Raw genomic sequence first — 20,050 nt, 5'->3', positions numbered from 1 at the left:
TCCATAGTAAGGATCTTAAAAGAAATCATGTTTTTAGACTCATACTCTAGTAGCCTAATCAATGTTAATAATACAAGAATAAAACTTCCCCGAAAATGGTTATACAGAAGAATGATACATTTGGGTTTAGTGAAAAACTCCAATCCACCAGCAACTAAAACAAGATGTGAGGGCGGCCATGAAGCAACCAAAAAAATTATTAAAAACATAATGAAGAAGATTTAATTCGATAAATATATCAATTTTCGAAAAAACATGTAACTGCAAAGAAATATTTGAAGATAAGAGGAATTCCATGGGGGTATGTTCGGATTGATATTCTTCTCAAAATTGATTTTGGTCAATTTTTCTAAAATTAGCTTTCTAAGTTTCAAGATTTGGAAAGCTTTTTTTAGATAATGTCAGAAGCCATTCATCACCATATTACAAATAATTAAACTGATTTCATAGAGGGGTATTCCCTTGTTGACATAGAAATTACATGCACAACATAAGACTAGCAAATCCATGATAATAGATGGTGTTTAAAATAATACTTGCACCACTATAATCATATCCATCTACAACTAAAAAAATGTTCAAGGCCTCTTTTCCCTGCTCTACAATCTGAATAACTTAAAATTTCTCCAACAATGCTTGCAAAAGATTACAGAATAATGCATTCCAGAGAGATAAGTTTATAAAATGAACATAAAAGATTATTTACTTAATTTTCAAGCCTTTTTTGGTGCAACCAAAACCCTTGAAACATAGTTGTGTGGCTTGCCTGATCATGGGGTCTCAGTATATCAATCTCATGTTCAGTTGTGTTATTGAAGGACTGAAATTGGCAAACAAACTAATCCCACAAGGCCACAACCATTGGTTATATAATTGCATATTCAAAACACAATGTAATATCACATCACATGTAAAGAAGAAAAATCAATGAGAAAACAACACAAAAAATACAAGTACCCATCCATCTCTTTGTTACCAGAATCTATAACTACTTCACTCATCTTATCCTCATACCCTTTTTACAAATAAAAAGAACATTGATAATAACTATAAAGCTTCCATTGGGTTCTATGATAAAGATAACCAGATAATCAGGTACAACTAAGTTTCTATTAAGTTCTAATTGGAAATTATCCAAACTCCAAAAATCACCATTTTATTGTTGATAAGCAAAATTTAATTTTAAAAAAAAAATAAGCTAAAAGCCACCCAAATCGCACTTTGATTCACACTTTTAACTTGGTTTCATGTTCTTAATGTTTTATCTTTAATATAATTTGTGATTTATATCGAAAAAGAAAAGATGGAGAATGATAGTGTATTTTAGCAAAATGTATTATGTTAGAATGTATAGAGCGATTCTTAGCAAATAATACTCTTTTAGAATGGATTTTTTTATTTTAATGTTTTTTTTTCTTTTTAGGTTTTGAAGAGGTTGTCGTTAATGTGGAAAAGAAAGAAAAATATGAAGACCGAGAGTGTACTCTACTAGAATATAGAAAACGATTCTTAGTAATAAGTTTCTTTCAGAATGGATTATTTTTTTAGTTAGATTTTCATGTTTTTTTTTTTTCTTTTTTAACCATTGTTAGTTTTAATAATCTTTAAGAATAAATGTAATTCTGAAACATTAATAGTCATTTTTGTTATATATATACATATATATATATATATATATATATATATATATATATATATATATATACATACAGATTGCTAAAAAGTATGTTTTACTCAAGAACCTACAAAACATAATGAGATTCAATTTCACTTTGTTTGTCAATGTGTTTGAAAAGGAAATTAACTTATCGGGGTAATTACCTTTTAATTTATTTCACCTTTAGGTAACTTTTTTTTGTACACATCTAGGTAACGAACTTGTTGAAAGTGTTCATATGTGACTATTATAACCGGTTATAGCAAATTACAACCGATCATAATAGTCATAGATAACACTTCCAACAAGTTAGTCACCTAGATGTGTACAAAAAAAGTTATCTAAATGTGAACACAACGAAAAAGTAATTACCCTAATAATTTAATTTCCTTCTTTTTTTATTTTTTTATTTTACCTTCTAGGTTTGATTTGGCATAAAAGTTAACCTAAATGGTAAATATTTTTAGGGAAATCTTCAAAAAATGTCTCAAACTTTTCGGAAAAGTTAAACTTTTGTCCCAACATTTTTGTTAACAGAAAAACCCATAAAACCGGATAAATTGAACATTTCGGCCCTATGTTACCGGTAACCTTCATTTAGCCGGTTAAATTGGCTTATGTGGCAAGGACTTGCTGAGGTGGTTGGTGAGCCATTTAATGGCCTTGTATTAAACTCTAAATTTAGTGGAAAACTTCATTCGTGCCCTAGCAGACAACGATTGAAGCAGGAGCAGTGGAGGACCAAGACAAATGTCTTCTTCGTCTTCTTCATCTTCAATGAATTGTCCCAGAAAGAGGTACTATTGTGGTGATTTTGTAGGAAGATGGACTTCATGGACTCCATTAAACCCAGGAAGAAGGTTTATAGGATGCCCAAATTAGCAGAATGGACTCAAAGATTGCAAGTACTTTCGTTGGATGGATCATCCTCTACCAAGCCAGTGGTATGCAGATCTGTTATTAGTATTACACAACAATGTCAATTTGGAGAACCATTGAATGTTTGGGGAGTTTGGGCAAAGAACAATCAGCTGGGAACTTTTTTGGAGACATTGTGGAACAACCAATAGCACAACAACCAGTTGCACAACAAGCAGTGGAAGGAGGAAGATGGAAATTATTGCTTTATGTCTCTGTCGTTTCTTTTGTGTTTTTGTTGGTTATGTTGATGGATTGGTGGGATAGAAAGTTGTTTTAATGTATTTTTGTTTTGTTTTTTTTGTTATGACTAAGGGTTGTTAGTTTACTATGAATGTAGTATCTTGTGACTCATATGATTATGAATGAAGTATCTAGTTTATGTATGAGCTTTAAATGTGTTGATTGTAATCAATGAATGGAATCAAAGTATGACTGTAATAAGTTAATAATGGACTTAATACACAAATGAATCAATACATAATGGAGTCAATCATGCATGACTGGAATCATGTATGACCGGACTCATGCATAACTAGTATCCATATAAGCAAACATTGTAAGCACAAGTAATGTATGCATGACTGGAATCTATAAAACAAGGAATCAATATAACCAAAGGGAACATAAACATTCTTAATCATAGAACATGTAGTAATATTAACCAAATCCAAACAAGTTTTATGGCAAGTTGTGTAAATGTCCAAAAACATGATCAAGGGGCCTAAAGCCTATAGTTTATATGGATATAAACAAAAGGGGCTATCAACAAAAAATGCTATCAACAGTAGAGGCTTATCAACAAAAAGGGCTATCAACATTTTCCAAAACCTAAAAGTTTAATACATGTTCTTAACAAAAGTAGGGATTAGAAACACCCTAATCTAGACTAAGGGGGTTGGATGAACTCATCCCCTTTCCATTCTTGACAGCTACCACCTTTTGCTACTTGATATATGTTATCCTTTCCGAAGGCTTCCTCCTCCTGACTTGATTCACTTTGCTCCTCTTTGTAGGCCTCCTTCTGACTTGATTCAATTGTTGTCTGCTAGGTATTTCTCTCACACCATCCATCATTTCCTCGTTCTTTATTACCTCACCCATCCCTGGCTCATCTATGTCATCCTCCTCATTCATCCTTTCCTCATCTCCAAGTGCTTGATTTGTAGGGATTTCTTCAATTGTTATTTGGCTAGCAATTACAACATCCTGTAACAAGCATAACAAAAAGGCTAGTTACAAGATTTAACATCACAAAATGAATAATGAGAAAGCATACTTGTGACATAGCAATTTCAACATCTTCAATTTGTTGTACTTCTGCTTCACTCAATCCAAGACCTTCAATTTGTTGTAATTTTGCTTCACTGAATCCAAGACAGTCCATGATCTCTTCTGTAGTGTATAAAGATTTCCTTAGGTTTGTCAATTGTTAAGCGTATATGATTGTGAAAATCTAGACTTGTATCATTTTCATTCTCAACATTTGGAATGGCAACAAGTTCAGGCTCACATTTAGGAAACTCAGAAGTACCCTCCCTATATTCTGTTTGGACTCCTTCACTAGATCCCCTACCACCACCTCTATTGCCTCTTCCACTAGATCCCCTACCACCACCTCTACTCCTTCCTCCATCAACCCTTCCACCAGCCCTTCCACCACCTCTAGATCCTGTTTTAGTTCCTGACCAATTAAGTAAATCAGGCTCCCACCTAGGCCTGCCCATTTTTTCTTTAGTTGAGGTTCTGGAACCACTGTAGGATTCTTGCGTGATGTTTTATTGTGTCCCCTTTGTAGACAATTTTTATAGTGGACAATTCTACCCTTGCTTGACACTTGAGAGTACTTGTCTTGATTTTCTGAAACATGTCTTCTTCTTTTAACACTAGGCCTTCCTGGCATCCTCCTTTCAATGGGTGGAAGGGGCTTAGTGTAACTTGTTTCTTCCCATAAGATACTTCCATTAAGTGGGTGTATATTCTGATCATAAGTTGCCTTGTAATTATTCTTGCTGAACCAACTACTTATAAAGTTAACTGGATCTTGATTGGTGTATAGTATTGCCACTTATGCATGCACACAAGGTATTCCTGAAATTTCCCATAATCTACAAGCACAAATTTTTCCTTCAAGTTAACTCCATAGTTTTGAAACCCATTCCTTACTTCATATTCATTCACTCCACTTGGAACGGCATGCCAACTTTTGCAAACATATAAGACAGAACATAAGATGCAAAAACATAAGATAAAACATGTAAAAACAAAACAATTGAGAATACTTACTTAATGTCTTCTCCAAATTCTTCCATCTTTGTTATCATGGAAGGACAAACTTCACCAACCCAATTTTCAGCCTCTTGTTTCAGATTGAAAGCCCTTTCCATCATGTAAAGCCTAATATCTTCAAGCATAGTCAGCAAAGGTTTCTTTCTTGCATCTACAATGATTGCATTGAAACACTCAGCAATCCCATTCTCTACAGCCTCACAAGCCAAGCCAATAGAGAAATAAGCCCTGCACCATGAAGTTGGTTCCCTTGCCATGGTATGATCATAAGAAGCAGAACTTATTTCCATAATCCTTTCCATATTAAATTTGAAATCTCCTTCTATGTTAGATTTTGCAGCTGCCCAAAACATGTTTCTGAACTGCACTCCACTATAAACTTTTCTGAAATTGGCATAGATATGCCTTGCACATTGCCTATGCTCAACATATGGTCGGATATCTTTACTAGCTTCAACAAGTCCGTATAACATGAAAAAAAAATAATTAGCAACAGCATACATTATTGTAAATAATGAAAAATAAAGAGATAATTACTTTACCTTGTGTTGGTCACTGATTACACACACACCCTTTCTACCCTGCAATCCAAGATCATCATTAACCAAATCCAGGAACCATTTCCAGTTGTTCTTGTTCTCTACATTAACAACTGCCCAAGCTATAGGATACAATTGATTATTGGCATCCCTACCTATTGCAGTTAACAATTCACCCTTACATTGTCCCTTCAAAAAAGAACCATCCAATCCTATTACCCTACGACATACCCTTTTCCACCCCTCTCTTATTGATTTAAAGCAAATGTAGAATCTATGAAATGTTGTGGTATTATCAGGGTTTACAGTAACTGTAATCCTAACTGTGCTGTCTGGATTGGATCTCAGTAGCTCATGCCCATAATCCCAAACTCTTGCGTAGTGGTCACTCAAATTCCCATGAATTAATGATAGTGCCCTCATCCTTGATCTATAACACTTTGACCATGAAATTTTGCAATGAAATTTACTTTGTATAATTACCTGCATCTCTTTGCATTTTAAATTAGGTTTCCTAATCAACTCCTTCATAAATTTCCTAGCTAACCAGGTAGGATCCATAAGCCTTGAATTGTTAAAATTCCTAACACATTTATGCATGTCTATCATCTTTTTGACTTGGAAAGACCTTTCAATACTCATCCAAGAAGCCCTAACCACAAATGGACACTTCTCTGGATCACTTCCACATATTGCCACTAGTCTAACACCATCACATTTTTTGAAACGGATTTGAAAACCCTTACTAACAGTATAGTTGGTCTAACAAATTTTTAGTTCATGTGGGGATTCATACATTTAACCAAGCATTGGTCTCATTTTGTTCCATTTCACCTTTGTATTGTGGGTGGAATACTCAAATTCCTCATCACTACCTTCCTCGTTACTACCTTCCAGATAATCTTCATCTGATTCTTCTTTAGTGATTCCAGTTTGAGCATCGTTTCCAGTTTAAGCATCATTTTCAATTTCAGCATCATCTACTGCCTCGTAATCATCTTCTTCACATAGAATATTGAGACGTTCGTCTTTGCATCGGGAAGCTTGTTTCTTTTTGAAGTACGCATCCAGCTCCGCATCTATTGTATCAAAATCATGGATGTCATCCATGATTTCAACTGCACGGGGGTAAAAAAAAAACCCTAGTTTACTAAGGGGGAAGGAGAAAGTGAAATGAGAGGTAAGTTGTATTGTGAATGTATGTGTGTAAATGAGATCGATAAACCTACGTAAGCAACTCCTTGCCACATAAGCCAATTTAACCAGCTAAATGAGGGTTGCCGGTAATATAGGGCCAAAATGTTCGATTTACCCGGTTTCCTGGGTTTTTTTGTTCAAAAAAAATGTTGGGACAAAAATGTAACTTTTTCCAAAAGTTTGGGACTTTTTTTTGAAGATTTCCGATATTTTTAAAATCATACAATTTTGATAAATATCTTTTTAAATTTCATTACTTTGGTAAAAAAAAAAGTAATAAAAAAACATAATAAAACTCCATATATGACAAGGAAAAAAGCACATCGTCATTTTATAAAATTTTATTGTTTAAGATATTAAATATAAAAAAATAAAATTTACTATGTGCACGTGTAAAAATTGAAATACATGATGACATACCAACTCGACAATAAATATGGTAATTACCATCCACATCACACCAGTTGTTTACACCGACAGTTGTGTCAACCAAAACACTTGAGATTTGCATACCTACAAAGCATGTTCAATTCGTTAGAGAAAAACAAACAAGTCAAAGCCAAAGAACTATTATAGAGACTAAAAGTATTAGAGATGAAGACCAATAACATAAAGACGAACACCATCTTCAATGAAGTTTGTTACATGTATTACATGAATTTAATATACAAAAAATAGACTTATTCTATCAAAACGGCTACCAACATGTCGTGGCCAATTTAAATGCTCATACATAATCATAAATATTGTATTAAGAAAGTTTAATTGTAATATTGCAAACATTATGATCAACCGTCTTAATAAAAAGGAAAATTGAATTATTAGGAAAATTACCTTTTTTTTGTTTATATTTTGGTAACTTTTTTTTACACATCTAGGTACTAACTTGGTGGAAGTGTTCACATATGACAATTAAACACTTCCAACAAATTCGTTACCTAGATGTGTAAAAAACATTACCCAAATATAAACAGAACGAAATTTTAGTTACTTTGATGAGTCAATTTCCCTGTTTGAAAATACATTTCATCTTGTTCTAATCTTTACCATAGATCAACCATGTAACATCTTTACGAAAACACCTTTAACAAAACGCATATAGTTGTCCATTTCATGTATCAAACTTCAAGTTGGTTCATTATTTGTGTGCTTGAGTTGGAACGGGAAGGGGGTGTTGTATTATATTATCCATTTCTATTGTCTATGGAATATTTCTAAACGTTTTCTATTTTAATCTAGTTTAAATTATGTTAGAGTAGTTACAATTTATTTATCATGTTGTAATCGCTCAATATATTCTTCAATGGTTTTCGAATCCACTCTACATGTTTCGTTACTCAACATAATTATATTGGCTAACCATCGGCTCTAAACATTCTCACAAGTGTCATATCCGATAAATAAATAAACAGAGCCTTAGCTGCTTCATCTAGCTAGTCATTCACAGGACAAGCTTGCACATTTCCATTGTATCTAATGGAAAAAACATATAAATATGTCTCATTTAGATTTATTTATTTTTTCTATAGGGAAAGTTTTTTAAATACAAATATTCAAAAATGGTTCCCGTGTTTCCAAAAAAATCAAGTTTTGTCTTGTCTTGAAAGAAGGTTCCTATGGTTTGAAAACTTTTGATAGATCATCCTCTAATTACTTTTCTTTTGTTATGTTTAAACATATGCCAGCCATCCGAGAGAAATATGGTCTTTTATATAGCACAAGGACTATTTATGAAATTTTAAACAAGTAAAGCATACCCCCAATCCCACCCAGTTTGGTTTTCTTCTTGGAGGAAAAAGAAACAGAAAGAAAAATGTACGTGTGTATGTCGTGAGTCGGCGATAAGAGAAAGAGGGAGGTTGGAGTTCCCCTTTCGTTGGCGATGACATTAGAATAAGCATTTCAATTAGCTCTGTTTTCGTTGTTTGTCATAGTTCGATGAGATTGTATCTCTTGTATGTCTTCTCTAATCAAATTCTATATCTCTTGTTGATGTTTGTGTACAAATTAGGGGAAAATGAACCTACTTGATTTGATCATATGGCTGGTGTCAAAATTAAAATACCATTTTCTTGTTTAATGAGTGTTTGTGTTTAATAGCCTACCTTTACCTTCACGCTCAACCCCATCACTCCCTTTGTTCATGTCTCGCAACCTAGATAACCCAGTTCAAACACAAATGGCTCTATCAGTTGTCAAGAGTCCTGTAGGAAGGAATCACTATTGGAAACGACACAATGGAAGGAGTGAAACTGAAAACCATGAGTAGAAGACAAATCTTCATTCAAACAGAAAGATGATGTGTATTTGGAATGATTTGGATCGAAACGATAATGCACATATGGTCAAACGAAGGTTACAAATCGCTCTCAAAGTCCCAATCGAAGATATTTCTTTAACTTTTGGAGATATGATCTTGAAAAATGAATTTAGCGCCATTCGTAACGATTACCCTCTTCTCCTAACAAGAAACTTAATCCACAAAATCTCTTCAAGTCCATGTCTTTCTCCTCTAGGTAGAGACATTCAACAGAGTGATAGATCTAGACCCATTAAGATCTCACGACATTATAGTAACTTCACAAAAAAAAAAAAAGCTCGTGAAGGAGATTGGAATCACGTTAAAGAAAGGAATCGAACTGACTCCAATTCATGGTGGACTTGGTGGTTCTTATTACATTAAAAGCATCAATGGTGAAAGTGTTTCGATTGTGAAACCAACGGCTGAAGAACCATTTGCACCCAATAATCCAAAAGGGTTTGAGAGTTTACCCCTTGGTTGCGGTATGATCCTCGTCGGTGAGGAATGGAGAAAAGGTGATCGGGTCAAGAGTAGGGGATGGTAGAGGGAATGTTGGGGATTCAGATGAGGGTGTTACTAGAACCAAAGGGTGTTACTAGAACCAAACGTTAAGCGCCAAATAGAGGGCCTAGTAATGATCCGACTTCGGGGTTGGAGTTGGAGTTGTCGGAGTTGCAGAGGTAAAGGAAGATGGAGGCGGACATTGGAGCTTCCAAGATCGGCAAATTCGTGCAACGTGAAATGTTAGGATTTTAGGGCTTGTTTATAATTTAAAAAATAAATGTTGCTTGTGGTATGTAAAAATATGATTTTTCCCTTGAACATGTTCAAACTTAACGGACCAAAAGTGATGAAGTTAGCAACAAGGAAGATCCATTAAAAGTTTTCAACCATGGTGACTATTCTTAAAGACAAAAAAAAAAAAAAACATTAAGGACCAAACTTGATTTAATTTGAAACCAATAAGACCATTTTTGAAGATATGTATTTTTCAATTGAGTTTGTCTAGTATAACCATATACATGATCGAAATAGTGGGAGTTATTAAACTTACACATAGACTCGTGGGAGTTATTAAACTTACACATAGTTTGCAATTCAATAAACTCAAAAAAAAAATCTCAATTTTTACCATAATCTAGTGTGTTTTAGGATTTATTTAACTTCCTATTTTAGCAAATACATGATAGTTGTTTGGTTACCAGATCACCTGTTAGAATAACATATCAAAATCGATAACATTTTCCTGCCACTTAGGATAGATGATCATAAATTGTACAAACACGTTGGTTAATTACTAGATCACCTATTAGAATAACATATCAAAATCCATCGACATACATCAATTTACACAAAAACAAAGATACAAAATAGATAACCAAACAATCATCTTGCAACAAAATCAATGAAAGAACACCTAAACAATATCTTCAACGAGCTAAATCAGATCGAAAAATCTAAGCTCTCTCCCCACGGATTCTACGAGCGAGTTGCATATCCTTAGGCATAATAGTGGCTCTCTTAACATGAATCACGTATAAGTTAGTACCTTCAAACAATCCAAATATATACACATCAAGCACCGCCTCCTAGAATGCAGCAACAACAGAGCTCTGAAATCGAAGATCTGTTCTGGGAGTTTCCTGATCAACAATGATCAACAACACTGGGAGTTTCTGGTCAACAACTTTTTCTCATACTTTCTAATTTCTGATTTCTCGCAGAGCTACAGTTCCTGGTCTAAATTTGTGTTGCTTCTTCACTCCTTCGGTTGCCGCAGCAGACTTCCTTGTTGTTTTAGTGGCCAACTGCTTCCTTGGAGCCTTTCATCAGGTGGATTTCCTCGTCGTCTACTTAGTACCAAACATTGGTGTTCAATAAGAGGTTGGAAATTATAAGAGTGTAAAAGAAAAATTCGGAGGTGGAAATACCTAGAAGGAAGCTTTGTCGGAGAATTGGACGACATCGGAGAAAAGGTTACTTTCTTCTTCAACTTCAGATCTAAACATGGACCAGAAAGTCTATAACGTAAAGGATCTAATCCACAGATTCTTCCATTTTATCTTATATGGCTTTTTTTTTTGGGTAAAGGAGGGCGACACCTCTATTAAAATTTTATTAAAAAGTAACTTATGTAGCATTTTATTTGATGACATGGTAAAGGGGTAATGGGTTTACCCCTTCTAAATTTCAAAAATGACTTTTTAAACCAGACAAAACTCATATTGTGTCCCTAAGAAGCCAAAAAAAAACATCAAGAACCATTTAAACAAATTCGAAAAAGCTTGTAAGATTAGAATGATATTAGCAATTTATTTTACCGTAAGTAAAACATTTTACTCTTATGACACTTATTTTTATGTTATCCAAGGCCCAAATTAAATATATTATGGCGTGAAAATGATCAATTCGGTTTATTATATGTATTGATAAAAGTTGTAAAATGTAAGCACAAAGGTGTAACGAATCGTGGTCATCTCTGACATTTACGAAACACCAGGATTATATGCTCAAAGCCAAAATCATTCGAAGTTTTACTGGTTATTTGATATAATGCATATACCTAGTTATATATTGGGTAAATATGTGTTGTACATACTTTTTAATTCTTGAAGCATGTTTAGATCTTAGACCAAAATACTTGTGGTACCATACTTTATAAAACTAGGAAAAGAATGGAAAAACATCTATTAACATATGTTTCTTACATCCATCCAATTATTACAATTATTTAATCAGTCACTTGAACATATATTTCAAGTGTGATTTATTTAATCATGCACTCGAAAGTTATACTTCATGTGAGTGCGGGCGAATTATTTCATACATGCAACTTCAGTAAGGTTTTTGCCCAACATAGTTGCCGGGGGGATCATAGTTGCACGTCACGAACCATGCACCATTATTGCATTGAACCCTTGCACAACCAAGACGAACCGAATTGCTCCAAACAACTTGAGTATAATGCCCACACACCTTGTTCGGAGCACAAGTGTTTGAATTATAATCATAATCGGCCTTCTCGCCAACCCACATGTTCACAGCATCTACACCGGTCATGACAAACCCTGAACCAGAGGCAAGATTTTCACCATAGGGACGGTTTTGGGAGTGCATCATCCGACAGTCACCCCGTCTTTGATTGGCATAATTTTGTGCGAAACTAGCCACACGACTGTCCCATGTCATGGGCCCTACACCAACTTGAGCTCGAGCTCGATTATGGGCATTAACAAAGTCTTGTGGCGAGTTTTGGGCTTGAGAAAAGTTAATAATTCCCATGAATATAGCGAGAAGAAGTAATTTGTTGTTCCTCTGGACCATTTTTTATTTTGTTTAGTGATAACAAAAAGATACTTAAGGTGGTTGGAGTTGGGTGATATGAGTGAGAATTTATAGGAAGAAATTATCTAGAATATAGAATTCAATTGTGACGCTTGTATATACATAAAGAAAATATTACAACATTCTAATTCATCTTTTAGTGTAGACTTTTAAAACTTTTCAAATCGTTTTGGTCCTTATTGTTTTGTGACTTATTTTTTTCCCGGAAATTCTTAATCGTATGGATACAAATGAAGGACACATCATATAATTTTGAGTAAAGTACAGTTTTGGTTCTTAAGGTTTGATCAAATTCTTACATTTGATCCAACCTTTTCAATATTGACAAATCGTGTCCCTACGGTATGAAGAAATTATAGTGTTGGTCCCTGGTGCATATAGGAAAAACATTTATACCCTTTTAAATTTCTTATCTTTGCCCAGAGACAGTTTTACTTGGTGTCTCGGTGTGGCACCGGCAACACCTAGTTTTCCCATACGTAATGGAAAACATTACGATTTTTTTTGGTTTTTTGCCTATTTTTCATGCACCAGCAACACCTCTTCAACCACGGCAACACCTACTGTGTATTTCTGCGTCCGTCCCTGTCTTTGCCTATTTATAATTTTTAATAATCGAAATTATTAAATAAGGACCCACCTTCCCATACCCAACCACCCTCATTGTCTACATCTCCAAAACACCACCTTCTTCCATTCCATAAGTGTCACTACTCAAACCACCATTTTCTTTCATATTTTTCATCACCGACACTCACAACACGAGAGCCCGAAAGCTAGAAACCTCCTCGTCGACTTGAACCTAGAAACTTGTCGCCTCTCCATTCATAAAACTTGTTTATATAAATTGTTTTCGGATTCCATTCTTTTCACCGATCCAAACAAAATAACAAATATCCATGGGTGACGCTCTTCCTCGCCCACCTATGACATTCATGTTTACCATTGTTGTTTCTCTCTCCAAAATCATCAACATCATTTCTCACCTCTATGGAATTGGTGCAATCGAAACCCCCTCATCTTGGCACCGCCATATTCTTCCTCAACATTGATGTAGATTTCATGCTCATTAGCCTCCTCCTATCGAAAAATTGAGTAAATATGTGATGTATTCCTGTAGACATCTCATAGAACAGTTTGTAGTCGTCATTTAGTATTTGATTTTTAATGACATGAGATGTTCAAAACCCATGCAAAAGTAAAACCAAACAATGCGTATGATCACATATTCTTGCACAAAACAAGAAACACCTTCCCGACAAGTGACATGATATCAACGAAAATAAAATAAAAATAAAACAAAAAACGAAAAAATAACGAATAATCAAATAAACCAAATTGATTGAAAACCGTTCCCCAGCAACGACGCCAAAAACTTGATGTGTGGTTTTATATATATATATATATATATATATATATATATATATATATATATATATATATATAAATTTTATTGCTCAAGTTTTAAATTTATAAAACTAAATTTATCACAACCAAACTAACACACACACTAGGCAGTGGACCTAATCGTGTAATAGTAGAGTTGTGGTAAGAACAGGTGTCGAACACTAGGGGAACAGTGGTGAATTAATTTGAAGTGTTTGATTATAAGTTACATAAAACACATGAAAGCAATAACAAATGTTTTATTACATACTCAAATAACCTGACTAGAAGACAAGTCTCTTTAGGTACTTCGATAACCTGACTTGAAGATCCATATGTGTTAACTACCGATATAATGGATATTTATTCATTATTCACCGATTTGTAATATGACTAGTGTCATGGTCACGACTACTAATCATGTGATTTCAACATAATTATTAATTCATTGATCAGGTAAGCAAACAATCATGCAAACCAGTATTTAGTTCGTATTAAGTAAGATTTGATCTTATCTAACCCTAATGGTCATAGGAGTTAAATCATGCAAAGAACGGTCATTCTACTCATGCACACACATTAAAGTTCACAACTTTATTTCCTAACCCTAGGTTTCGGTCAAAACACTAGTCATAATCACCAATGGTCACTGGACAACTATGATTCAAATTAACACAGTCAGATGGTCATCTAAACTAAATCAATTCAGCAATAATGAATAAGTAACGATCTTTAACACATATGGATCTTCAATCAAACTTTGCAAAATAAATTGAAAAAGACTAACAATTCAAATAGCAATTAAACCATAAATTCAAGGTTCATTCAGTCATAAACATAAAGTAAAAGGTTTTTACAACTAAATTAGAAAGTAAACACATAGTGTCATCTCAATGGAATGCTAAACATGGTCACGTTAACAAACCACATGATTACCGACATAAATCCACAATCTAATACCTTAGATCTTTGCTCCTTTCAGTTTAACGGTCTCTCGGCATGAATCCACGTTAACAAACCACATGATTACCGACATGAATCCACGTTAACAAACCACATGTTTTATTACATACTCAAATACCACTTAACATCAAATATCGATAAATTGAATAGAAGACAAATCTCTTTAGGTACTTCGGTTTAGATAAATTACATATCTTAATGGTTAACTACCGATATAATGGATATTTATTCTTTATTCACCGATTCCTAATATGACTAGTGGCATGGTCACGACTACTAATCCTTTGATTTCAACATAATTATCAATTCATTGATCAGGTAAACAAACAATTACGCAAACCAGTATTCAGTTCATATTAAGCAAAATTTGATCTTATTTAACTCTAATGGTCATAGGAGTTAAATTATGCATAGAACGGTCATTCTACTCATGCACACACATTAAAGTTCACAACTTTATTTTCTAACCCAAGGTTTCAGTCAAAACACTAGTCATAATCACCAATGTTCACTAGACAACAATGATTCAAATTAACACAGTTAGATGGTCATCTAAACTAAATCAATTCAGCAATAGGGAACTGGTAATGATCTTTAACACATAGAGGTGGCAATCGTGTCATGTCGTGTCGGGTTCGTGTCCTATCGAAACACTAAACGGGTTGAAAGTGCTTGACCCTAACCCGACCCATTTAATTAACGTGTCGTGTTGTGTCAACCCGTTTATTTTCGTGTCGAGTTCGTGTCAGGTTTCGGGTTAGGGTTTTTACAAGACTAAATAATTCAAATAGCAATTAAACCATAAATTCAAGGTTCATTTAATCATAAACACAAAGTAAAAAGGTTTTTACAACTAAATGAGAAAGTAAACACATAGTGGCATCACAATGGAATGCTAAACATGGTCACGATAACAAATCACATTATTAGCGACACGAATCCGTTTTCTAATCCCTTAGATTTTTGCTCCTGTCAGTTTAATGGCCTCCCAACCGCCTTCTATACCCTTAAAACGGCCAAATATAAGTTACTTATCGACTAAAGAGCAATGGTAGTCGAGTTCTCCCTACTGGTTGGCCGAAAATCGCTTTTTATATACTTTGAAACCGACTTACGTACGATGGGCATAAGTCAGTGTACACAGGGAGTACCAAGAAACCGATCGCAATTAGGAATGCCGGACACCTGCCCAGTACGCTGGGCGTACTTGTATCTACATTGGGGTCGTCTTCATCTCGTCAGTATGCTGGGCATAGTAGGCTGCATTTAGCCATCTTCATCCTTTTTGCCTTTTAAGCCCAACATCCGTCTTCCTTTAAATCTTTTCGGCTCTAGCAACATTATTCGTATAAAATATAAATTTAAACATTATAAGTACCTTTTATTTCTAAGTAAGAATAATAAAGGCTAACATATTTTGATATGATATGATATGATATATATATATATATATATATATATATATATATATATATATATATATATATATACATATCAAAATACCCCACACTTAGCCTTTGCTTGCCCCCAAGCAAACTTACTTTTAATTTATTAATATTGCATAAAATCTCTTTAGGTACTTTGATTTAGATAAATTACGTCTCAAATTAATGGTTAACTACCGATATAATGGATATTTATTCATTATTCACCGATTTGTAATATGACTAGTGTCATGGTCACGACTACTAATCCTTTGATTTCAACATAATTATTAATTCATTGATCCGGTAAACTAACAATCATGCAAACCAGTATTCAGTTTGTATTAAGCAAGATTTGATCTTATTTAACCCTAATGGTCATAGGAGTTAAATCATGAAAAGAACGGTCATTCTACTCATGCACACACATTAAAGTTCACAACTTTATTTCCGAACCCTAGGTTTCAATCAAAACACTAGTCATAATCACCAATGGTCACTGGACAACTATGATTCAAATTAACATAGTCAGATGGTCATCTAAATTAAATCAATTCAGCAATAATGAATAAGTAACGATCTTTAACACATATGGATCTTGAATCAAACTTGGCAAAATAAATTGAAAAAGACTAAATAATTCAAATAGCAATTAAACCATAAATTCAAGGTTCATTCAGTCATAAACATAAAGTAAAAGGTTGTTACAACTAAATCAGAAAGTAAACACATAGTGTCATCTCAATGGAATGCTAAACATGGTCACGTTAACTAACCACATGATTACCTACATGAATCCACAATCTAGTACCTTAGATCTTTGCTCCTTTCAGTTTAACGGCCTCTCGGCCGCCTTCTAGAACCTTAAAACGGCTAAATATAAGTTAATTGTCGACTAAGGATCAATGGTAACTGATTTCTCCTTACTGGTTGGCCAAGAATCAGTTTTTATATACTTTGGAACCGACTTACGTATGTTGGGCGTAAGTCGGTGTACGCGGGGCGTACTAAGAAATCCATCGCGATTAGGAATTTCGGACACCTTCCCAGTACGTTGGGCGTACTTTTATCTACGTTGGGGGTAGTCTTCATCTCATCAATACGTCGGGCGTAGTAGGCTTCCTTCATCCATCTTCATCCTTCACTAACAGAAAACAACCCTTTAATGACGCGCAAATAATGACACGCACTGATAGAGGCCACACATTTGTGCGTGCCGTAAAAACTAATGTCAATTTTGAAAAATCTGAAGGATAGAGGACACGCATTTGTGCGTGCCCTAAAATTAGTGTCAGAAAAGAAAAAAAAGAAATGCGGAGGGCGCCTATCACAAAATGTGTGTCATCTAGGTGTGTCGCTTTATAATTTTTTAATGAAACACGCGTTTTAAGCGGGGAAATTAATCCCCAAAAAATTAAACAACCACCTATTCTATCTGAAAAAATTAAACCCCCCGCCTCTTCCAATTAGCAAGAAAGAAGCCCTAGGGTATTCGTCCTTACTCTGATTTCTTTCCCTTGTCCCTTCCTCCTCCTCCTCCTCGTCGTTTTCGGTTTACAAACAACAAGAATGTACAACCATCATTTGTTGGGTCTCAAATTTCCAGCATTAGAGAACGACTCTCATGGTTTTGTCTACAGAGAACGACTCTCATGGTTTTGTCTACAGAGAACGACTCTCATGGTTTGTCTACAAACAACAAGAATGTTGCTTTTAAATTGCCCTCATTTTGCTGTTCAATTACCCTTCCAATTAGCAGAGGTTGAGTCTCTCATGTCGATTGTGAATGGACTGGGTCACAAATTTTCGTCATTTCCTATTCAATTGCTCTTCTTCTTCCACACCCCTTCGTCCTCTCTATCAAATTTCATTTCATCTGTGTCGCCCTCGATGGCTGTTGCTTTTATCCCTAATTTTGGAAGTCGGTTACAAAGATTCAAGATGTGGAAAAGCGGGAAGTGATGACTAACGAATGTGTTTGGCAATTTCAAAGGAGCTCATCGTCTCCACTTCAATCCATCGAATCAGAATCAAGCCTTTGAACTTCTCTATTATGTAAGATAAGTTTTATGTCCTATTTTTAGTCATTCTCATTCCTTTAGTATATGATTTGATCGTTGGTTTCCAATGAAGATGAAACATCGTGACTAGCATTATGTGTATGTTGGTATATGTCCATGTTCATTAGTTCTATTTATATGCTCCACCAGAATTGTTGCTTTCACTGGTTTCTGTTGATTTTTGCTTATTTTACGAAATTTATTCCTAATACATGAGTCTTATTATAGGTTATTGTTGTAATTAATGCTCGTATATAGTTTTCTGGTATGAATTTGAGATGACTCAGACGTTAATTGTTGAATGAAGATCCAAATGATTTAAAAAGTAATATGCCACTCTCATTCGAGATGTAATGATATGCTTCTGATGTTGATTGTGCAGATGTGTGCATGTATGTATACTGATTTGTTTTTTCGGTTGGAATTTGGTTAGAGTGAGGCTCTTAGGATTACAATTAGAAGGATGGCAGTCAAAAAGATGTTTGGTTCTAGCTACGTATGTAGACAATAAATTTTTGATTTTATTTTGATGGGAAATGTAGAACTGCATAGTGCATACCAGGTGTTTGTAAAAATGCAAAACCGTAAAGAAATTGAAAAACTAAGCATTTACATGATTTCTTTCTGTAACTCTAGTTTTTTACATTATATAATGGTTTATTGAAAATTTTGGATAGATATTAGTTTTTAGCTCTGTAGAATGTTTTTTCAACTAAAGGTAAATAATGGTGTTCTTTTGTTTTGCAGATAATATAGAGAAGAGGATCCTGGATCTTGAATCTCAACATATAATTTGCTCCTGGCACATACATACATATCATTACTCTTGTATGGGAACCAAGAAAATAGACTGTTAACACATGTAACAAACAAACTATTTTGCATTCAGTATATGGATATTTTTTGTATTATTATAAGGCTCATATAATTCATATTAGGGTTAATGTGGAGTGAACAAAACAATTAAATAGTTTTTTTTGTTGTACATAGTTGTACTTTTTCATTCGTTGTTGATGGTTGTCTCTGATTTGGATGATATATTTATTCTGTTGCCAGATGATCTTATTGTGAACTTATCAGAATCCATAACTTGGATAAGTTGTAAATAACCCATGGGGAAAGAAATGAAAAACGAAGGCTATCATGAGGGCAAGAAGGTAATTTCAAAAAGCCTCGAGTGTCTGATTAAAGAACAACAAACACAAGTGGTTTAGGCATCAAAGTTGATGGGGTCTCATAAGAACCTCTCCATTTGTTTGGCATGTGTCTTTATAGACATGTCAAACACCTTCTGACTAAATTCCACCACAAGCCCACCAAGAATACTTGGATCAATTTGATTGATATAAAAAGATGAGTCAGCGTCTGATTATGTGCTAACCTATTACAATTTTGTCCTGAATTGTTTTTCTCGAGTAAAATACAACTTAGGTCCCTCTACTCTACTAAAAATCACAAGTTAAAACCAAATTTTGAGACCGTCCCAAATGTTGTGCTTAGATTTGCATTGTGTTGCGACTATATAATAATAACTTCAGTTGTTGGAGTAAATTTACAATTTGGAGTTAAACACAGGGACCATATCCGCAACAAAATATGACATTATTGGGACAATTTCAATGTTTGGATTCAACTTGCAATTTTGTGTAAACCATACGGACTAAATTAGTAATTTACTCTTTTTTCTTTTTCTATTTCCTCCGGGATGCGCTCGTTTTCTCAAATACGTTTTTTTAATATGAATTTTTCAGACCACTTTATATCTTTTAAATTATCATTTTAGTCTTTTAGCTCCCAAGATTTTAGAAGGTTATCAATTTGTTTTCTACAATTATAACGTTTTTTTAATAATTTTCAAATCTTGAAATGATTTGTTTAACCCTTAAAACACAAAAGCATATGATATGAAATTACCTTCTGTTCAAGCTTAACCTTCTTTCCTTCCCCAAGAATCTCCTGTAAAGTGACTT

The 20,050-nt window shown here is 34.2% G+C and overlaps 1 protein-coding gene across 1 annotated transcript; it reads right to left on the bottom strand.

The window, feature by feature from the left end:
- Positions 1-11,567: 11,567 nt before the first annotated feature.
- Positions 11,568-12,282, bottom strand: LOC145053987 (pathogenesis-related protein PR-1 type-like). Its single transcript, XM_079002121.1, has one exon. It carries the CDS (start codon positions 12,224-12,226, stop codon positions 11,738-11,740), a length of 489 nt encoding a protein of 162 aa, XP_078858247.1. The 5' UTR covers positions 12,227-12,282; the 3' UTR covers positions 11,568-11,737.
- Positions 12,283-20,050: the final 7,768 nt, after the last annotated feature.

The sequence above is a fragment of the Lactuca serriola genome, chromosome 5 (genome assembly GCF_051521515.1).
Source record: "Lactuca serriola cultivar US96UC23 chromosome 5, Lser_US96UC23_V15, whole genome shotgun sequence".
NCBI lineage: Eukaryota > Viridiplantae > Streptophyta > Magnoliopsida > Asterales > Asteraceae > Lactuca > Lactuca serriola.
Note: the sequence above shows the minus strand (reverse complement) of the source record. Positions and strands in the feature narration are given on the sequence as shown.